The sequence below is a fragment of the Poecilia latipinna genome, unplaced genomic scaffold (genome assembly GCF_001443285.1).
Source record: "Poecilia latipinna isolate Pla-1442-1.1 unplaced genomic scaffold, P_latipinna-1.0 Scaffold792, whole genome shotgun sequence".
Lineage (NCBI taxonomy): Eukaryota > Metazoa > Chordata > Actinopteri > Cyprinodontiformes > Poeciliidae > Poecilia > Poecilia latipinna.
This window is the reverse complement of record NW_015113408.1, coordinates 208,004-226,803: the sequence shown is the minus strand read 5'-3', so window position 1 is coordinate 226,803 and position 18,800 is coordinate 208,004. Positions and strand designations below refer to the sequence as shown.

The 18,800-nt window shown below is 37.0% G+C and overlaps 1 protein-coding gene across 9 annotated transcripts in view; it reads left to right on the top strand.

Annotated features, from left to right (window-relative positions):
* LOC106956151 (neurexin-2-like) overlaps window positions 1–18,800 on the top strand; it is a 133,729-nt gene that overhangs the window by 99,174 nt on the left and 15,755 nt on the right. For all 9 annotated transcript variants that reach the window (XM_015046783.1, XM_015046786.1, XM_015046782.1 and 6 more), the window contains one exon: window positions 14,573–14,754. In XM_015046783.1, coding sequence (XP_014902269.1) covers window positions 14,573–14,754 — 182 coding nt within the window. The remainder of the gene's footprint in view (window positions 1–14,572; window positions 14,755–18,800) is intronic.

Here is an 18,800-nt window from a genome sequence, read left to right as displayed (position 1 = left end):
GACAAGAACTTTTGAGCAGGGAATTTTCTGAAAACTGCATTTACACTCAAACATGATTTTTTCAGCTGATCAAAAGTTTAAGACCATAGTCTTTAAAAGCCAAAAGCTGTGCAAAAATCTGGATTCCATGTCATTTTCTGTCAAGTCTTTACACTGTCAAGACCTCCTGATGGCAAAAGCGAAAAACCTCACTGCCTTTGAACGTGGTAGGATTGTTGAGCTGCAAGCAAGGCCTCTCACAACGTGCCATCGCTGCTGAGGTTGGACGCAGTAAGACAGTCATTTTGCATTTTTCAAATGATCCTGAGGGTTATGGAACAAAAAAGTCATGTGGTAGACCCAAAAAGATTTCACCAGCTCTGAGCAGCAGGATCCGATTGGCTGTCCGTCAAGACACGGGACGATCCTCTACCCAAATTAAGGCCATTACTGGTCCTGACTGCAGCCCAATAACCATCAGACGACATCTGCGAGAGAAGGGCTTCAGAAACTAAAAACATCTTCAAAGGCCACGTCTATTTCAACGCCACAAAATTGCCCGTTTGGACTTTGCAAGGGTGCACCAAACATGGGACATTGAAAGGTAGAAGAAAGTTGTCTTCTCTGATGAGAAAAAATTTTACCTTGATGGTCCTGATGGCTTCCAACGTTACTGGCATGACAAGGAGATCCCACCTGAGATGTTTTCTACACGGCACAGTGGTGGGGGCGCCATCATGATTTGGGGTGCGTTTTCCTTCAATGGAACAATGGAGCTTCAGGTTGTGCAGGGGCGTCAAACAGCAGCTGGCTATGTGGAGATGTTGCAGCGGGCATCCCTCATGACTGAGGGCCCTCGTCTGTGTGGTAATGATTGGGTTTTTCAACAGGACAATGCTGCAGTTCACAATGCCCGCCTGACAAAGGAGTTCTTCCAAGAGAATAACATCACTCTTTTGGACCATCCTGCATGTTCCCCGGATCTAAACCCAATTGAGAACATTTGGGGATGGATGGCAAGGGACGTTTAGAAAAATGGACATCAGTTCCAGACAGTGGATGCCCTTCGTGAAGCCATCTTCAACACTTGGAGCAACGTTCCCACTAGCCTCCTGGAAACACTGGCATCAAGCATGCCTAAACGATTGTTTGAAGTCATCAACAAGAATGGTGGAGCTACTCATTACTGAGTCCTTTTTTTTGACACTTTGATTTCTGTTTTGGGGGGTTTTCGGGGTTTTTTGAGCTATGGTCTTAAACTTTTGATCAGCTGAAAAAATCATGTTTGAGTGTAAATGCAGTTTTCAGAAAATTCCCTGCTCAAAAGCTCTTGTCTCTTGCACTGATTTCTTCTTTTAACATTGTGAAGCTCTACTTAGAACCTTCTTAAGATCCAATTGTGCAAAATGCAAATTCTTGCAATTTTTTGACTGGTCTTAAGATTTTGATCAGGAGTGTATTAGTGAACAAACCACATCATGAAGATGAAGGAACACATCAAACAGCCCAGGAGAAAGTTCTAGATACGCTTTTAGCCCAGTTAGCTTTAAAAAAAAATATCCCAAGCTTTGAACATGTCATGGAGCTCTGTTCAACACATTATCTTAAAATAGAAACAGCGTGGTGCAGCTAAGATTCACAGTTTAGGTGGGAACTACAGATCTCATCTTTATGAAAAAAAAAATCACAAGAAAATATTCATTGTTGAAAGAAAATCACAAGAAGTCCTGTTTGTAGTTTGTCACAGTAAACGTAAAAGAATGTGAACTGTTCAGATGAGGTCAAAACTGAACTTTTTTTGAAAACGAACGCTATGCATCGCCCTAACTAAACCATCCCTAACAGGAAACATGGTAATGGTGACAGTGATGCTGGTCAGAGTTTATGGGAAGCTGAAATAAGCTAAGTATAGAATAATTCTGGATGAAATTCTACAAAATAATTAAGACTGGGGTGGAGGTTTTTCTTCCAGCAGGACAGCAGCCATAAAAGTACAGTTAGAGCTGCAGCTGTTCAGATCAAAGCATGTTCAGATATTAAATTAGTTCAGTAACTCCAGACCTAAAGTCATAAGTGGCAAGACCTGAATGTTGCTGTTCAGACACACTCCACTCAGTCTAAACTATTTTGTACCATGCAAGCTTTTTTTTTTTTTTTTTCCACAAACATTGACTGCACTGTGTGTGTCTATCACATTGAACAATCAAATACATTGAAGTTTGTAGTCATGGTGTGACAAATTTCAATGTCTTTGCAGGGCCTGTTTGGTCCAAATTCAAACAAATCCTACTCTGGGAGGATTCTGGACGAATTGTATTTTAGATTCTAATTTGATCTAAAATGCAATACAATCAAACTGAGTGGATAAGGAAATGCCAAATGGCAAAAAGTTACCTTTCTGAAGAAATTACATTGAGTCAGTTGGCTCTGCAGCAAGCCTCAACAAGCATGAGGGTATAGTTGAGAGGGAATCTCAAAATGTCTAAAGATTTGTTTGATCAAAACACAACATGTTTTTTTTTATCCCTGTCAAACATAAGCCTGTCAACCAAACCAGTTAGCATATTAGCTGGTAGCATTATTTTTATTCAAACATCTCTTTTATGCATTTCTATCCAAAGCAAACCTTTCTTCCCCTTTGTCATGCAAAGGGAAATACATCTCCGTCCATGTAGCCATCTGATGCTGTGACTGCTTGATGCAGGCACTCGGTTTATTTGCATAGGCTGCAGCATGCCTGAGCTGGTTGTTAGCACAGAAGTATAAATCAAATTTCGGACTCCTGGAAATGGATGTGAGTCATTGTGATGCCCTTCGTCACGGATACACAACTGTATAAGTGTGCACGAGTGTTTCAAGGCTGGCCAAAGACTTCTGAGCGCCCCTGGGCAACTCTCTATTAATAGCTCACCTCCCCTGCTGCAGCGCCTCTCATTCCTCATCTAAAACAGAGGTTACTGCATGGATTGTTACATTATTCCAATATCAAGACTGCAGGCAGTTCATCACAGACACATGAAAGAATAATGTCAACTGTTCAGACACTTTTCACATAATCAGATGAAACTTCAACTGCTTTACACATAAATGACTAAACTTATAATCAATAAACACACAAATTTATGTTAAGCTAAGAAACTAAAATACTTCTTGACAACTATAATAAGGTGTTATATTTAGTATACAACTAGGGAATCGCAGTCACAACTGATGGATGCTAAAATATGAAATACAAGAATTGAAACTCTGAAACTAGAATATGAAACACTAGCAAATGTAAATGATCAAATCTAAAAAAAATGTCACTGAAACTAAAATAAAATTATAAATAACACTAGGGTATCATGGTTGAAATAGAAATGTAATTGCATTAAACAAATAACAAATAAAAGGAAGTGAAATAAAGTAGATAAAATCCAAGAGAGCATGTCTAAAGCTGACTGAAATCCAGGCTAAAAAGATTCATTTTTAAGGAAAGTTGTTGCAAAGGCAAAGCTTGCAATAAATAAACGATTGACTGCAAAGATTTCTAAATATTGTTCAATAAATGCATCATGTGTTTTCTTTATTATACAGTTTTATGTATTAATGTTTTTTTAAACAATTTGATTCTTTACACTGAAAAGAAATCGAGTAACTCTAAAAAAATACTCCAAAAAAGTTTTTTTCATAATTGTCCCACATAAAAGTAATGTAATAATACATTAAACATGTAACAATTAACTGGCCAGAAATAGGATAGGACACTTTTAGCTCGATTGTCTCAGATTGCTGATCAGCAGGCCAAATATGGACAAATCTCAATAAAATTCCTCAATAAACAAATACATCAAAACAAAGCCCTCCCAACTTTTCTGGTTCTGCTTTGAAATTTCCCTCTTAATCTTCCCATCAGCGTATAAGACATGCTTCAGTTGGAGTGAATAAGAATTTAGTGAGAGAAACTTTTTTTTTTCTTCCACTGTGTACATGATATGAAATTAAAATCTTGTAATTTGCATACAGATCAGACAATCAGACTTCTATTTAAAGCTTACAGTCTAAAATCCCACATCATATTTCAAATATTAAGTTTGCAGCTAATATTGACTTAAACAATTCACATTTCAGAATTAATCCACCCATAATAAAGTAAACATCCATATCTGTACAAGTTAGAAAAGGCCTATCAGAGGAAATCCTTTGGCGTGTCTGGTTTCATAAAGATAGTGATGCTTCAGCGCACATTTTACTCTGTACTTGTGTTGCACCGCAACGCTAAGGGAGAGTCAGCCACCACCATGACCACAGAACCAAAGAACTTGTATTTTCTCAACTGGATTATAAAAAAAAGCTTGCACTGTAGCTGACCCCTCATCACAAGCCCAACACACCAGCCCGATCAACACACTCATGAAAAATCTGCTGCACTTCATTCTCCAGGGCCTCGGTGTTAGTGTTAGGGCTGTCTGGCTGTGGCAAAGCAAAGAGCAACTAATGCCTCCAGAGAGACGTCTGAAAGGCGGGAGGAAGGGGCAGCATCTTTCGAAGGATGTATCCGTCGAGCCTGATTCAAAAATTGAATTTAACAGAGGACAGGTTGTCCTTAGATCAATGCACTAGTGCTGGGAAATGCTTATCTATGGGGCTCTCTGGAATAATGTGTGGAGCAATGTTTGTTTTATCTGGAAAATTGGAGAACAAAGGGGCCATGGGCATCATTGAGTCAGTTCAAGAGGGCTCAAATTCCCCCCTGGGTAGCAAACTGCATTACCTCATGAGTGATGGTGAGGCTGGCTGAAATGCACATTTTCACTGACCTTCATCGAAACAAACAACAGCAAAAACCAGCCAGCATTCGTAAATGTTGGTTAAGTATTAGAATTAAATCTGTATTTACAGGTGCAATAATTAGAATATGTTTAAAGATTTAATGCCTCTCTACTCTCCTCCAAGCCTTCAAGAACTTGATTTCCAAAGATTGACTTTCATGTATGAAGAGCACTTCGTACCACTGAGTAACAGTCCAGTCCTATTTCTCATTAGCCCAAGTAGAACCGTTCTGACATTGTCTTTTAATCACAATCCTCTCAAGGCTGCAATTTGAACACCTTTTCTACTGCCACACTTTTTCCTTCCACTTGATTTTCCTTTTTAAATTCTTGCTTTGAACTGCTAGATTCTTCACAAATAAAAATTTGTGACTCTAGGAGGAAATCCTTGAATGTGTGGCTGACTTTCAAGTCATCAGTCTTTCCTTAGATTGTGTAGAACATAGTATAACATTTTCATGCTTAAAATCCTTTCTCATTGGTATTTTGCAAAAATAAAAATAAAAAATCTTAAAAAATGGGCTAGTGGCCACTTTGTAAAACAAAATCAAAATTAAACTGACATACACCACTCTGTGTAATATTTTTTTTTTTTAGATGCCCCTTTTATTTTTATGACCAATGAAGGAAAAACAGTTGAGGCTTTACGTATGCAGTGTATTAGCAAAGAGATCCAGCACACCACTGCACATGTGTGGCAAAGCAAAACAAGCTACATGCAAACATAAACTGACAAACAAGGCTTTAGTTTTCGTTGCCTTATTTGTAGTTTCACACTGTTGATGCCTTTTCAAAATCACTATCATTGTTTATGACAGTCATAAAGATGAGACTTTTCCGAAAAAAAAAAACTGCCAATTGAAATCTAACAAGGTCGTAGAAAGACATGTAAAAAAGGCATGAATAGTCAAACATTTGTTTTACTGCCTCTGGTTAATCAATGAAAACAGTTCCCCCCCCCCATTATTATTTTTTTTTTGAACGAGTGCAGTAAGTAGCAGAACCATCTGTACTATTCTAGATATTTGTGGTGGCTGGTAAAACACCGGTCTAGTTTTCTGATCTTGACTGTAACGTTTTGAACTTGAACAATAAGTTGTATATTATAATATCTATAACTCTAATATAATAACTGTAATTACAGTGAGCATCAGCAGCATTTTAGAGGAACCCATGGTGATCTTTATAAAGCCACGCAGACAGATGTGCTATATATGTTTTTGCTTTCATGATGGATAACTTATTACAACTAGTTTGGACAAGAAAATAATAAACCCTTTTATACAAATTTTAAGAGATTAAATAAAATATATTGTTTTTATGTAAATTAAAAAAAATGCCAGATAAAATAATGAGGTGCTAATGCAGAAGAGAACATATTTAATATTAATTTTAGGTCCCTTTTGAATCTTTTGTAACACTTAATATTCCTGATACAGCAGTCTGTCTTTATGATGCCACAGATTATTTTTTTTCACAGTAGATCTGCACAAATAATGAGCATAGCATGTCTTATATATGTCAGGATCTTAAAATCAAGTTTGTTCTTGATTGTATTAACATTCTCATCCAAATTAGAAATTGTAGTGTAATATGTAGTGGCATCTTGGCTTAGAGACACAACAGATTCAGCTAAGGATATTAGTAAACAATCCTGTTGCTAAGAAACATGGGGTTAAAATAATTTCAAATGTATAAAATGATTGAAGGGTATGAAAGATGTATTTCCACAAAGCACAAAAAAAACATGCTTTTTTTTTTTACGTTATCTGAGTCACAAGTTCTAAATGGTGTCAAAGTCACAGTTTCTAAGAAATTAAGGTATGAATACATTTTCCAAGAAAATTGTGAACATTTTATTCTTTTCATAAGTGGAGCTCAATTTTGGGGATAATTTTTTTTTTAGAAATCTCTATGAATAATTTCAGTTTTTCTGGGCCACCATCATCTTACCCAGCAAGTCGCACAGCATGTGGGACATTCAGGGTTCGGTGGTGTATGTTACACTAAGCCACTGCCTTTTTTAAAACCTAACCTGGAAGACTTGGTGGCCAGAACCAACAAGAAAAGGCAAAAGAAATACACGTCACTAGAACAATTTAGAAACTCTGGACTGGACTGATACGTTGTTATATGTTATCAAAATCCTTCTGATGTGACAATCCCAGTACTAATGCAGGAATAGCCTACTTTTTATTAGAAACATTCATACGGTATCTATCTGACATGTTACTTGACTGGGCTGCATTACGTTTGGCCCAGAAATTCATCTGCTGCACTCGCATCGGCACAATTTCATCGCAACCCCGAGTCACCTGAAATCTGAGTGGGAGAAAGGCTGAACGCCATAATGGAGAAGAAAGGGCTGTTTGAGGTGCCGCGAGCTGCAGACATTCAATTTGAAAACTGGCAGTCTGAATACGTCTTGCTGAAAGGCGCAGAAACAGCAGTTCGACCATAATAAAGCTGAAGTCAGCGTGTGCCGGCTGCGTGTGTGGTTTATTTAAGATTCATAAGACTTTTCCAGCCCACTTTCGCTTGGCCAAATTTAATTGGTGTGATTGATTTTTATTTGTTGAGTCTTTGCACACAGCTCTAAGTGTGCAATGCTGCTTTCTAACTGGAACACTATATTTTAGCTTGAGAACCATATGTTCTCTCTGACAGGCTTCAGGCCTGCGTATTCATTTTCATCATTTCACTAAGCTGAATTTAATAGACCATGGTGCAAGTCTGCCTCAGATGCTATAAGCCAGATGAGAAATTTGAACTCCGTGACTCCCCGTTCTTCCAGAACTGCTCACATTAGAGAATTTAAGTCTAAATCGAACAGCTTTGTTTGATGTGGCCTTGTTGCCCTTCACAAACTGTCTTTTCCTGAAGCGTCCACACAACACTGTACACAGTTGGCCACTTTTGCCCTGCCAGAAATATTCCCAGCCAGCGAAACGCTTTAATTCAGAAACGAAGCAAACGACCATAAAAAAATCCTGTGCAAGTTATGAAAATAAAAGCTCTTATTGCCACAGATGCGGTTGAAGGTTAGTTCTTACCTGTTCTTTCAGCTCTCAGCCAGTTCGAGTATGAGACATCATATTATGAATTTAATAATACTACAATTTCATGCAGTGGTGGTTCTTACTTGAGTGGTACAGAAACGAGTCTCTTCCCAACCACAATTTAGTGTGGGCTTAGTGCCAAAACAGTATGTGTATTTTCATCAATGAAAAAGGTTGCAAACAGTATTTTTATATAAAATTGGTTGAATAATATAGTTTGGGTGTTGCACAATCTAAGTATCTTAGATTTTGAGCAAACGATGATAAAAGCATCCCCAATTCCTTAAGAATCTGTAATAAAGTTTTCTTGTCAAGCAATGAATCAGAAGGCAACAGCTGTGTTCAGTCACATTTCTAATTGAGCTTTTATTAAAACTGGAGGGCACACATCACTCCATACTGGCACAATATGAAAATAATTATCAGAAAACGTGTACATGGAGTGACTGACTGGTTTCACTGGTTTCGTAACACGGAAACTGAAGCAGCCATGCATAATGTGATCTGATTGTCTATTTGAAGCAAAATACTAATAGATTAACTGTATTTTTCAGACCTGATCTAAAGCCAACCGTTTCTGTTGTTTTTTCCAGAAGATGCAGAAGATCATAATATTAGATCATGTTAAACAATGTTTTCTTTGAGCCCGAACAAAGCCCGATGTAAAAATGGACTTTATTGTAGGAGTTACAGCTACAAGACGCAGTTGGTCAGCGCGGTGCACAGCACTGCTCGCTTGCCTGGTCACCATGACATCACACTCATTGCAGCTGCAGCTGTGCAGCGCCGGGCCCAGATCTATGTGCCAGTGGCTTGTTATGTATTGTAATAATGATATAAAAACAAAGTTTTGAGATGAGAAACTGAAAAGTGTCCTTGCTGATATGAATGCCTCCGATCATATAAATGCTCTTTGGAGTGGGGGGTTTTTCACTGCTATGTTTCTGGTGGACGTTGTCATCTCCAAAGTCAGTAACCAGTAAACCAGTTATATGCAATTATTGCGTTTTCTGATAGTAGCTTGCCAACGTCGGTGTGTGAATATGTGCATAAATGGAAATAACTAATTTCATTGTAGAGCAAATTTGAGAACCCTTTTGAGGGTGGAAAAGCAGATGTACAAGTCTGATGTAATTTTATTTCATTTTGTATTATTCTCATGTTCTACAATGTTGCACCGGTGACTAATTGATTCCGGGATCTCATTGTATTTTCATGTTTTATGGCCACAACATTTCTTCTTTTTCACATTCAGCTGGCTTAGAGAACATATGAAAGGAGGACAGAATATTTGTGTGGGTAGCATTCATCTTGGCATAAACAAACCCTCCATACTGTTGCATTTGTTGTGTAAAGATCCATTAGGACATGATAGAGTGTCATGATCACATTTTGAGAGCTTAACCAAAACGAGTTGTAATTCATTTAAAGAACGAACATCGTTAATATAACTCAGTCTTCTTGGGCTTTGAGGGAGTGAGAAAAATGCTGCTCATTTTGGTTTTAACTTTGACTTCAGCACAGAGGTTCACCTATATTTCTTGGACTTCTTGTATATTGTTTCAGATGCAAGTGTTACTAGAATGTGTGTGCAGCTTGATTTAATTTTCAAGGTTACCAACTAATAATGATGACACAGTGCTCATCGTGCAGTTTAGAATCTCAAGGCTGCTTTGTTATTCATGTCATGAGGAAAAAAGGCGAGCAGAGCAGCTCCCATGAGACGTTCCACAAAACCCCGTCACCGAGGTGCTTCGAGGTAGTAAACTGTGTTGTTTTTAGCAATAACTTTAATAAAGCTGATTTACCACCAGCTTCTACTCGATGCAGGTCTTCCTTTAGAGAGGTAGAGCTGGAACGGCGAGGCACAAAGGTGTAATGAAACGCTTTAATGTCATTACTAATGCAGATGGTGCTGCTGTCTATAGATAGATGCCTTCATGTTCTCCTCCAGGTGCATTAATATTCCATATTTCAGGAAACACGTAGCTGGGAAGCATGTTAACCTCTTTTGGCCTCCTTCTTCTTTTTCTCTTGTCTGTCTTTGCTTGTTTACACAAATCTCCATTTCATAAGCTTTTTGTCGAGAGGTCTCCACGGTACTGCGAAAATTTATAATTTTTTTCCCAAAAATATTATTAAACGTCATTAAATAACCTCTATTTACAATATACAGAGATTCATTTTAGTTTGCATTGATGCAACCAAAGCCTTTGAGTGATCCAGCAGAATGAACTGGGTTTCATATAGTTGGATTTGACTAGGACGCTTAGATAGCTTTTTGTTTTGATTTGGTGCTAAACAATAAAATTTAAATACTTTTGATTAGTATTTTATCAATCAAATTACTTCTGTCTAAAGGTTATACTTATTATGACCTGCATATTCATCATCTACTATTACTGCTCATACCTGATAAATGTTGCAACAATTTGCAACGTTTTCTGATTATTTTATCAAACTCATGCCATGTACAATATCTGCTTCCCTAGGAAAATGTAAACTAAAAGTTCCAAGGTTAAATATATTTTACCTCATTGCCAGAAGTAACTTTAGCTTGTTTGAATTGATTAAATTAAAATCTAGAAAGGAGAAACAAACAAATCATGTCTTATTTGAGTCATTCGCTTGCTTGTTGAAATTGGCCAACTGCAAATCATGCAAATCAACAAAGAAGCAACCCACACAGTAATGTTTTTGAAAAGACAAAAACCCCTGAAGTAGCAGGATGATGTGACCATATAATACAGGAGAATACAGTAAAGTATAATCAGTCAGGACCTATTAATAATATAACTGGTAGCGATATCTGCAAACCTTGTAGAGGACTCTAAAAACAAACAAAAAAAACTGTAGGGGTATATCAATATTGTAAAGTCTGTGAGTAAGTTCAGCAACCTAGATTCTTGATAGAAAAAAGCAATCTGCTGCAGAGCACAGTATGCACAGTTCAGAATATCACATGGTTAGCATTAGCTGGCAATGTTCAATTTCAGCCAGGTCAGAATCCCCAAAACCTCGTTTTCTCTCATGAATGATTTAAAGTCCACAAAGAATAATTTGAGGTCTTGTCTGAGTTTGAATATTAAAGGCAATATCTTGCGTAGTTACCTCTACCAAAAAAGATTTTTATGTATTTACCCTGCAGGTCAGCCAGCTAGTGGTGCAGAAGATTTCACGCTAAAGAGCCCAGTTAAATATTGATTTGATAATTTAGACTGCTGAAGCTTTTCTTCAAAATAAAAATCAATTGGGAAGAACTTTCTAAAAACCAGTATACAGTGGCTGCAGAGGAAAGCTACTGGAGTGCAGTAAATGTTTGATGTACATGAGGAAAATTCGGCATTATTTCTGAAGTCTGAAACAGGATGATCCAGTTGTTCTCTGACAATGGAAAACATGCTAAGTTGATAAATGGACTGAACATATGTAGCACTTTTCCAGCCGTACTGACCACTGAAAGCCCTTTACACCAGAGCACAGACATGCACGCATTTCTACATCAATACAAAGACCTCAAGGTTAAGTGCCTTGCCCAAGGAGACATCAACATCAAGCCTATAACCTTCCAGTTGCAAGACAACAACTTTACCAACTGAACCACCCTCAACACAGTTAAAGTCACCCTCTCTTATATTGGTATACTGTAAATTATACGTACAGAAATGCTATGCTGTGGCCTAAACAATCAAGGTTAAAACTGTTGACTTGGCAGCTGCTTAGCAGACACTAGAGACACCCTCCACAAGGAGGGTAAGACACAAATGGTCTTTGCTAAAGAAGCTGGAAATTCTTATGTGGTGCACTTATCTAGTTATACTGACTAATTAAAGAGCTGTTAGGCTAGAGGAACATTCACCCAGCCACACTTACTCATACACCAATATGCAAATTGTAAAGCAACTTGGGGTTAAGTCCATTTGCATTCATTTCTTTTCAGATGAAAGTAAATATTCATTTCATTTTGCATAGCCATAGACACCAGATCTAGCTGAACTAACTAAACCTCTGTGTTTCTTGACACCTCGGCCGAATCACGGAATAATAATAATAATAATAATAATAATAATAATTAATTGATTTTATTTATATAGTCCATTATATCTCTAATTTAAATGTCAAAGACCTTATTCACCCACTGATGATGGTAAGCTACTGGACTGTAGCCACACCTGCCCTGGGGCGGGTTGACAGAAGCAAGGCTGCAATCTTTTTGCAATTTGATTGCATCGTGAATCTTTTTCGAACTTACTAAAAGATTGTATTTAGGGCAGAAATCTAAAACATTTGAAAAAGTGAAAAGCCACGTCTAGGGCTATGCTCATGATTCTGTTAATTTAATTGTGGAGAAAAAGGGGGAGAAACTTAGAGGCCAGATGTAGATAACATTCACTGAAAGGAATAAACTAATAAACCACTCAGTGAGCCTCTTTGATGTGACTAATGTCACTGACTCACATTTGACTGCAAATCCCAGACATTAATTAAGATTAACTCAATAAGAAATAATTAACTCGGAAACAATCACCGTTGGAGAGCTCACCCTTTGAATTAAATTCAAAGTCAGCACAAGGTGTTTTTTGAACCCTCAGATGAAGCGTTTAATGTTATTTTTAGCTGTCAGCCAGCAGTTAGTTTTCCACAATAGGAGACCTTTTATGCACTCAGCAGAAGAGCCTTTGCAGATTGTTGAAATGGGGCGACAATTTTTTATTTTTTTTTCCTCAAGTGTTCCTCAGCTTCACTGAATAATACCAAGCGCACACACTACACTTTTCAGGTGTGACAACAGTGCCATAAACATAGAGCTGTGTCCTTTCTGAGGTGATTGTTGTTTCTGCTCCCAGCTGCATGACAGCTGCACAATGAGATATTATCTGGCACTTTCTGCAGTCTGAAGTCCTAACTTTGAGCTGGCATGATTTACATATGCATGGGGTGCATAAATGGATTACTGCTCTTCTCATAAGATCCTTGCACAAATTACAGAATTTAGCAATTTGCAGCAGGTTTAGCGAACAACCGGCACAGTACATCTCTTCACATCTTTCAAAGGTATTTGATTTACAAGCAAAAGAAGTTAAACACCTGACTTTGCGGATATTCTCAGGTATTTCTGTAATTTGAGCTAGACTTGTAAATGACAAAATTAGTTTCAACGTTTCCTCATTTATTTCAAGGACAGACATGAATCGTTGTGAGTGGAGAGGAATAACTTAAGGGGTAAAAAGTTCAGGCAGAAGCCATCGCTTTGCCACGCACCTGCCAGATTCTGAAGGAGCAGGTGGAGGAATTTCAATCAGACATGAATGTATGCTTTAAAAAAAAATAGCACATTGAAATACGACCCATCTTTTTATATATACATTTGACAGTTAATGTATAGTGTTGCGCATTTCTTAATCTTTGACTTTTTTAAAGCTCCAGTCACCCTTCTTCTTGTTTTGACTTGTGTGCTCTTGTTTAAAATAAAAATTAAATGTTAGGCGGGGATAAAAATGAAAAGAGGAAGCAGATTCTGTTAAGTATCAAGTCCTGTTATGACATTAAAGTGCGTATTCTGCTCTTGCCTCATAGCTCTTAATACTACATGTGTATCTGGGTCAAGCATGTCAAATTCACAGTGTTCTGCTGCTTCAGAACAGGTCACCTTTCTTTTGCCTCACAACTTGTTTTATTTATTTATTTATTTATTTATTCATTTATTTACTTCTTCTGGAATGAAATTTGAATGCTCTCAGTGCCCTCTAGTGGTCAGTTATCCAGAATGTAGGTCAGTCTATCACGCTGTCAATTTTAGGCATGCAGCATGCTGAGGTGAGTGAGCTATCTGTAGGGTGTAGCATGAGGGTAAGTAATGTTACTAGTGGGGGGCCTTTCTATGATATTTGAGCAACTGTTTCTAAGGCAGTGGTGCACATGTGCACTATTCAGTGTTTGAGAACTGCAGCAGTCATTAAGAATTTTTCATCAAGTTGAAAAACATTGTAGTAAGTCAGTTTATAGGATAAACAAAAACAGAACTGTTTCCCTGTGGCTTAGAGTAACACAAAAGATAAGAATGGAGTGGTGTAGCAGAGATATAAGATTAGTATTTGTTCAGTATCTGCAAATAGGACACCATAAATAAAAGTGAAAGTCAAAAAATTTAAATAATGAATCAGTCAGATTTGAGAAATAATAATGGCTATGCTCCGTCAGAAAATGAATCTTACATGAAACATAAATCAAACAATAGTTTGCTTTTGTTCAAGATTGAGCATTTAAAAATGTTATAGTCTTGAACTTAATATTTGAAACAACATCATGTGCGAGTCCCAAAATCTTATGACAGTTATTTGGCTGCAACATTCAGCTAATGATTGTCGCTGCTTACTTGCAAAACCCTTATTCTGCTTTCTAAATTAAGGTTTTTTAGTAACTATTAAATGAAAGGATTCATCCCTAATTAATTTCCATTCCTTGCAGTCCGATGGCAGGTTTTGGTTTGCTTTTTTTTTTTATATTATTATTATTTTGAATTACATAAAAAGTGGAGAGCACAGCTGAGGACAGAGGTGGCCTTGTTAAGAGAGAGTGAGAGGAGAAAGCATCATTTCATCTTCATACGAGGGTTAGTGCTTCAAAAGCTGAAAAGAACAAATACAAAGTCTGAATTTCTGTGCTTGACGAAATCTATCATTAAGTACCTGCAAAATGTTTTTGTTTTCTGTCTGTTCCCAGCTGGGACCACATACATCTTTGGCAAAGGAGGGGCCCTCATCACATTCACCTGGGCCCCCAACGAAAGGCCGAGCACCCGGGCCGACCGGTTAGCCGTGGGCTTCAGCACTCAACAGAAGGAGGCCATTTTGGTGCGTGTGGAGAGCACCCATGGGCTTGGAGACTATCTCCAACTGCACATTGTAAGTACACCTCAGGGAAATACTTTTTAAAATGTTGGGGTCAATATAGGCTGCAAGCAAAAAAAAAAAAATATGTAAAATTGATCAAATTCATTTTGAAGTGCTTTCGTATAATATTTACTAATTTACCAGTCAGCTCAGTTCTCCTGGTCATTGTGATGTCATCAACCTAAATATTTGTAGCTTTTTTTTTTAATTACTCTACTTCAAAAATATATTTTCTGACATCATGAGTTAAAAAAAAGAACATACAGGACTGGATAGTATTTTTATTTATTTTTTTTACCTTTATATCCTTTAAAATTGCAACTTATCTGTAAATGTTACAGGCTGTTGAGCAACAAACTGCTGAGATAGATTAAATATAACTTTACAAACATTTCTAGTCATACAAGGGGACATCTAACTTTAAAAAAAAAAAAAAAAAACTCCCAACAGTGGCAAAAATAGAAAAAGATGAATTTCATGCAGGGGAAAAAAGAAAACCATTTCTAAATGTTTGAAAAGGTGCATGATTACAATCTTAATGCACTGTGCTCCACATTTAAACAAAGATTTAGTTTTAAATTGTATGTTTTTGTTTTTAAACTGTTTTTAAATGACTTTTATTATGTAATAATAAAAGGACTCCAAGACACCGCCGTTTGTGTGATTCACCAATGTTCAGCTCCGGTGTCCAAACATTGAAGTAAATTAGTGGCTAAAAAAAAAAAATAATTAAAATACAAGGAACAGGAAGAAGATCGAGAGCATCACATTTGCTATGCGATGTTTTCTAAAATATATTCTTCCATAGACTGAATCCAAGTGAGTCAGCAGATGCTAGTTTATTTTTTCAAGGTCTGTTTTAGTGTGTAGCCGCAGCAGGATGTGGAACCAGGCAGACAATCTGTCAAATATCTGTAAGTGGTGTAATAATTAAAATCACATCTGTTGTCAAAGCACCTGACAAAACCTGGTGTGTATGTGGTTTGTTATGAACGTATGCTTACTGAAAGCATATCATGTATCCTATCATAAGTCAAACCTGAATAATTCTTTGGTAGAACAACACATGCCATCCTGTGATGCTGGATGTGATGTATGTGATGAAGATGATGCAGGCACACATCCACTGCCGATTTAAAGTCACCTGTAACTGAACACACAAATGTGGCGATGATGAATGAAGGCCATATCAATCATTCAATTCGTCAAGGCTTACAAGAGTAAAACGTCTATTGGTCTTTAAGCACAAATCAGCATATTGCCTCATGTTTTAAGAGACTTAATCTTGAAAAATACAAACTACAAGATCACTTTTTTTGGTTTTGTTTTTTATCTAACATGCTTAGCATTTTTAAAATATCCCTCTACAAATTCCATGATTGCCTTTTAGCATGTACCACTAATTTAAAGACATACAAACCTGTTCGAGTTACAAGTAAAAAAATATATATATTTTTGAGTTATTAGGCTTGATGACCATGCAAACTACTGTTAATTTGTAACAAAGCACTAAATCTTGAAATGAATAAAATAAATCAAATTGTGTCTGTAGGTAATAGTAAGACAGGCATTTAAAAACTGAAATTTGAGGAATAGGTTCCCTCAGTTTACATTGACATTGACTTTTTTTTTTTTTAGATATTCCAGTGAAATGTTGGAGAAGCAACCTTCAAACGATTTAACTTTTAAGTGGTTCAAACAAATGTCACTTAATTCGTTTGTAATTTTATCCAGCCAAAAGGGCACCTAGTTCTCCACACCTCTCGTTTAAATTTTTTTACTTTTAAATGTGTGATGCTGACCTAGTTTGCCTTGCACATAAATGCCTTGACTGCTGCCGACGTGCAAACCAGGCCATTTTTTTTTCCGTCCTTTTCTCAGAAGTTGCCAAGCCTCTCACAACGAGACAGATTGCTTAGTTTGACACCTTATTACCACTTTGTGGAAAGGAATCCAGAAAGATTTCAGAGGGTGTCGAGGCCTCTTGTCACTTCGTAAAATGTGTGTTTATTCTAACTTTCCTTTGTTAACACATTCTGTTTCTTTGCTTTAATTATCATTTTAAAAGGGCTGTGGAAACTCAGGGAAGACAAAGAGAAACTGCTTGCTGCTGGCCAAAATAATACTGGCCACAAGGGAGAGCTGAAAATAGTAAAGGAAACAGATGATTTATGACTTTTATATGCTGCACACATATAGGTGATTCAGATAAGAGCCCTTTCTCTCGATGCTCCACACCCATCTATTTTTTCTATTATTACTTAGAACTATAGTAAGACAAATAATAGCAGTGAAACAGAAGATTGCCATATTAGAGTAGTCACACAGTTCACTGCAACTGTTACTCAGAATATGGCCTGTGCAGCAGCTCCATAGACCAATTACTCTGCACAAACTGAACAAACCATCCCGCATTCACCAGAGAGTATATTAGAGGAACTAATGATGGTCTCAAATGATCATGTTTTTAATGAGTGTCTAAAAGATGCAACTTACAAAGCTTTCACTGTTCAGAAAATTATGTCGATTAGAATTGCTGAAGAAGTTATGGAGCACAGCTATGCGTCACACCGCAGAGAGGCAAAAAATGTACTTATTTGGTAACCAGATGAGGTTTGGAAGATGCTTTATTATGCATTTTCATTATAAATTTATCAGGTACATGGCAAAACAGGCCAAATTGCAGAGTAATATTTCAAATAGCGCGAGAAATGTTTTTATTAACCTGATTACTTCAGATTTGCAGGTGAAGTAGAAGTCATACACCTAAAATGTTTTCATATTAAAACCACAAACTACAATGTATTTTAATGCAATATTATGTGACAGATTAACATGAAGTGACACATAATTGGGAGGTTATAGTAAAATTATGCATTGTCTTTTCTTCTTTTTTTTTTTTACAAATAAAAATCTTGAATTTCTGCACTGTATTGAGACCCCATTTATTCTGATAATGCTAAATAAAATGAATCACATCTTATTGCCTTCAAAAATCATGTAATTAGTAAACAGAGTCGTGTAGCGTGTAGCTTTATCTCAGAATAAATCCAGCTCTTCTAGAAAAAACTTCTGAGGTTGTTAGATTGTTTGCAATTTGTTTGCAAATTTCCTGGAGTCAAGCAGAGGAAACAGCAACATGGGAGAAGGAACTCAGGTCAGGTGGGGCTTAAATTAAACCTTTTAGCCTATATGCAAAGTGCTATGTGTCAAGAACACTAACAACCTCTTTGTGCAAGACTATATGTTACTGGTTATTAAAAGGCAAAGCCTGATGCTTTAAAATTGAAAAATTTTTCTGTAATAGTAAGCATTTGATATGAAGTTTACTGTAATAATTTATTTGCACATGGATGTCATTCTAGAGAAAATACTTTCTTTTGATCATTTGGGAAATGTGTAAAAGCTCAAAGGATGAATGCTTCAAAGGCTTTTTTTAATTTTTTGATGTCTCATCTCCATCAAGTAATCTTCCGAAATGAAAAAGAATCAGCTCTCCATGCTCGCCAACAATTGTATCCGCTACCGTCTGCCATACCTATCGCCAAGCTGCTGAAAAGACACTTTCTTTATTCCAGTGGGAATGAAAGAAGATAAGAAGCCTCCGAATCCCCAGCAGCACTGAGACGTCTACAGCAAAGAGCCTAGTAAAGCCAGGCAGAACAGAGGAAGACAGTTGGCTGATGACAAACTGAGACAGACAGAACTGCCGGTCTCCTTAAAAGAATAATGATCCGTCCACTTTAAGCTCTGTTTAAAGATGTATCAAGTGGCAACGATGTCTCATCACAGATCTGTCAGTGCTAGAGCCCTGAAGGATTTTCCTTTTCAACTAATCAAAGATAAATCCTTATGATCATAATTTATCTACATGATAATCAATCCTTCTCCCTTGGAATGGGATTAAATTATGATCTCAGTTCTGAGAATTGAGCTGATGGCATCACAGAATACTTCATCAGAAGAGTTAGGCGGAAGATTATTTCATATCAACCGACAGAAATAGTAAATGGACAAAAAAAGGGGGAGCTTTGGGTTAATTGAAGCTATAGTGCTAG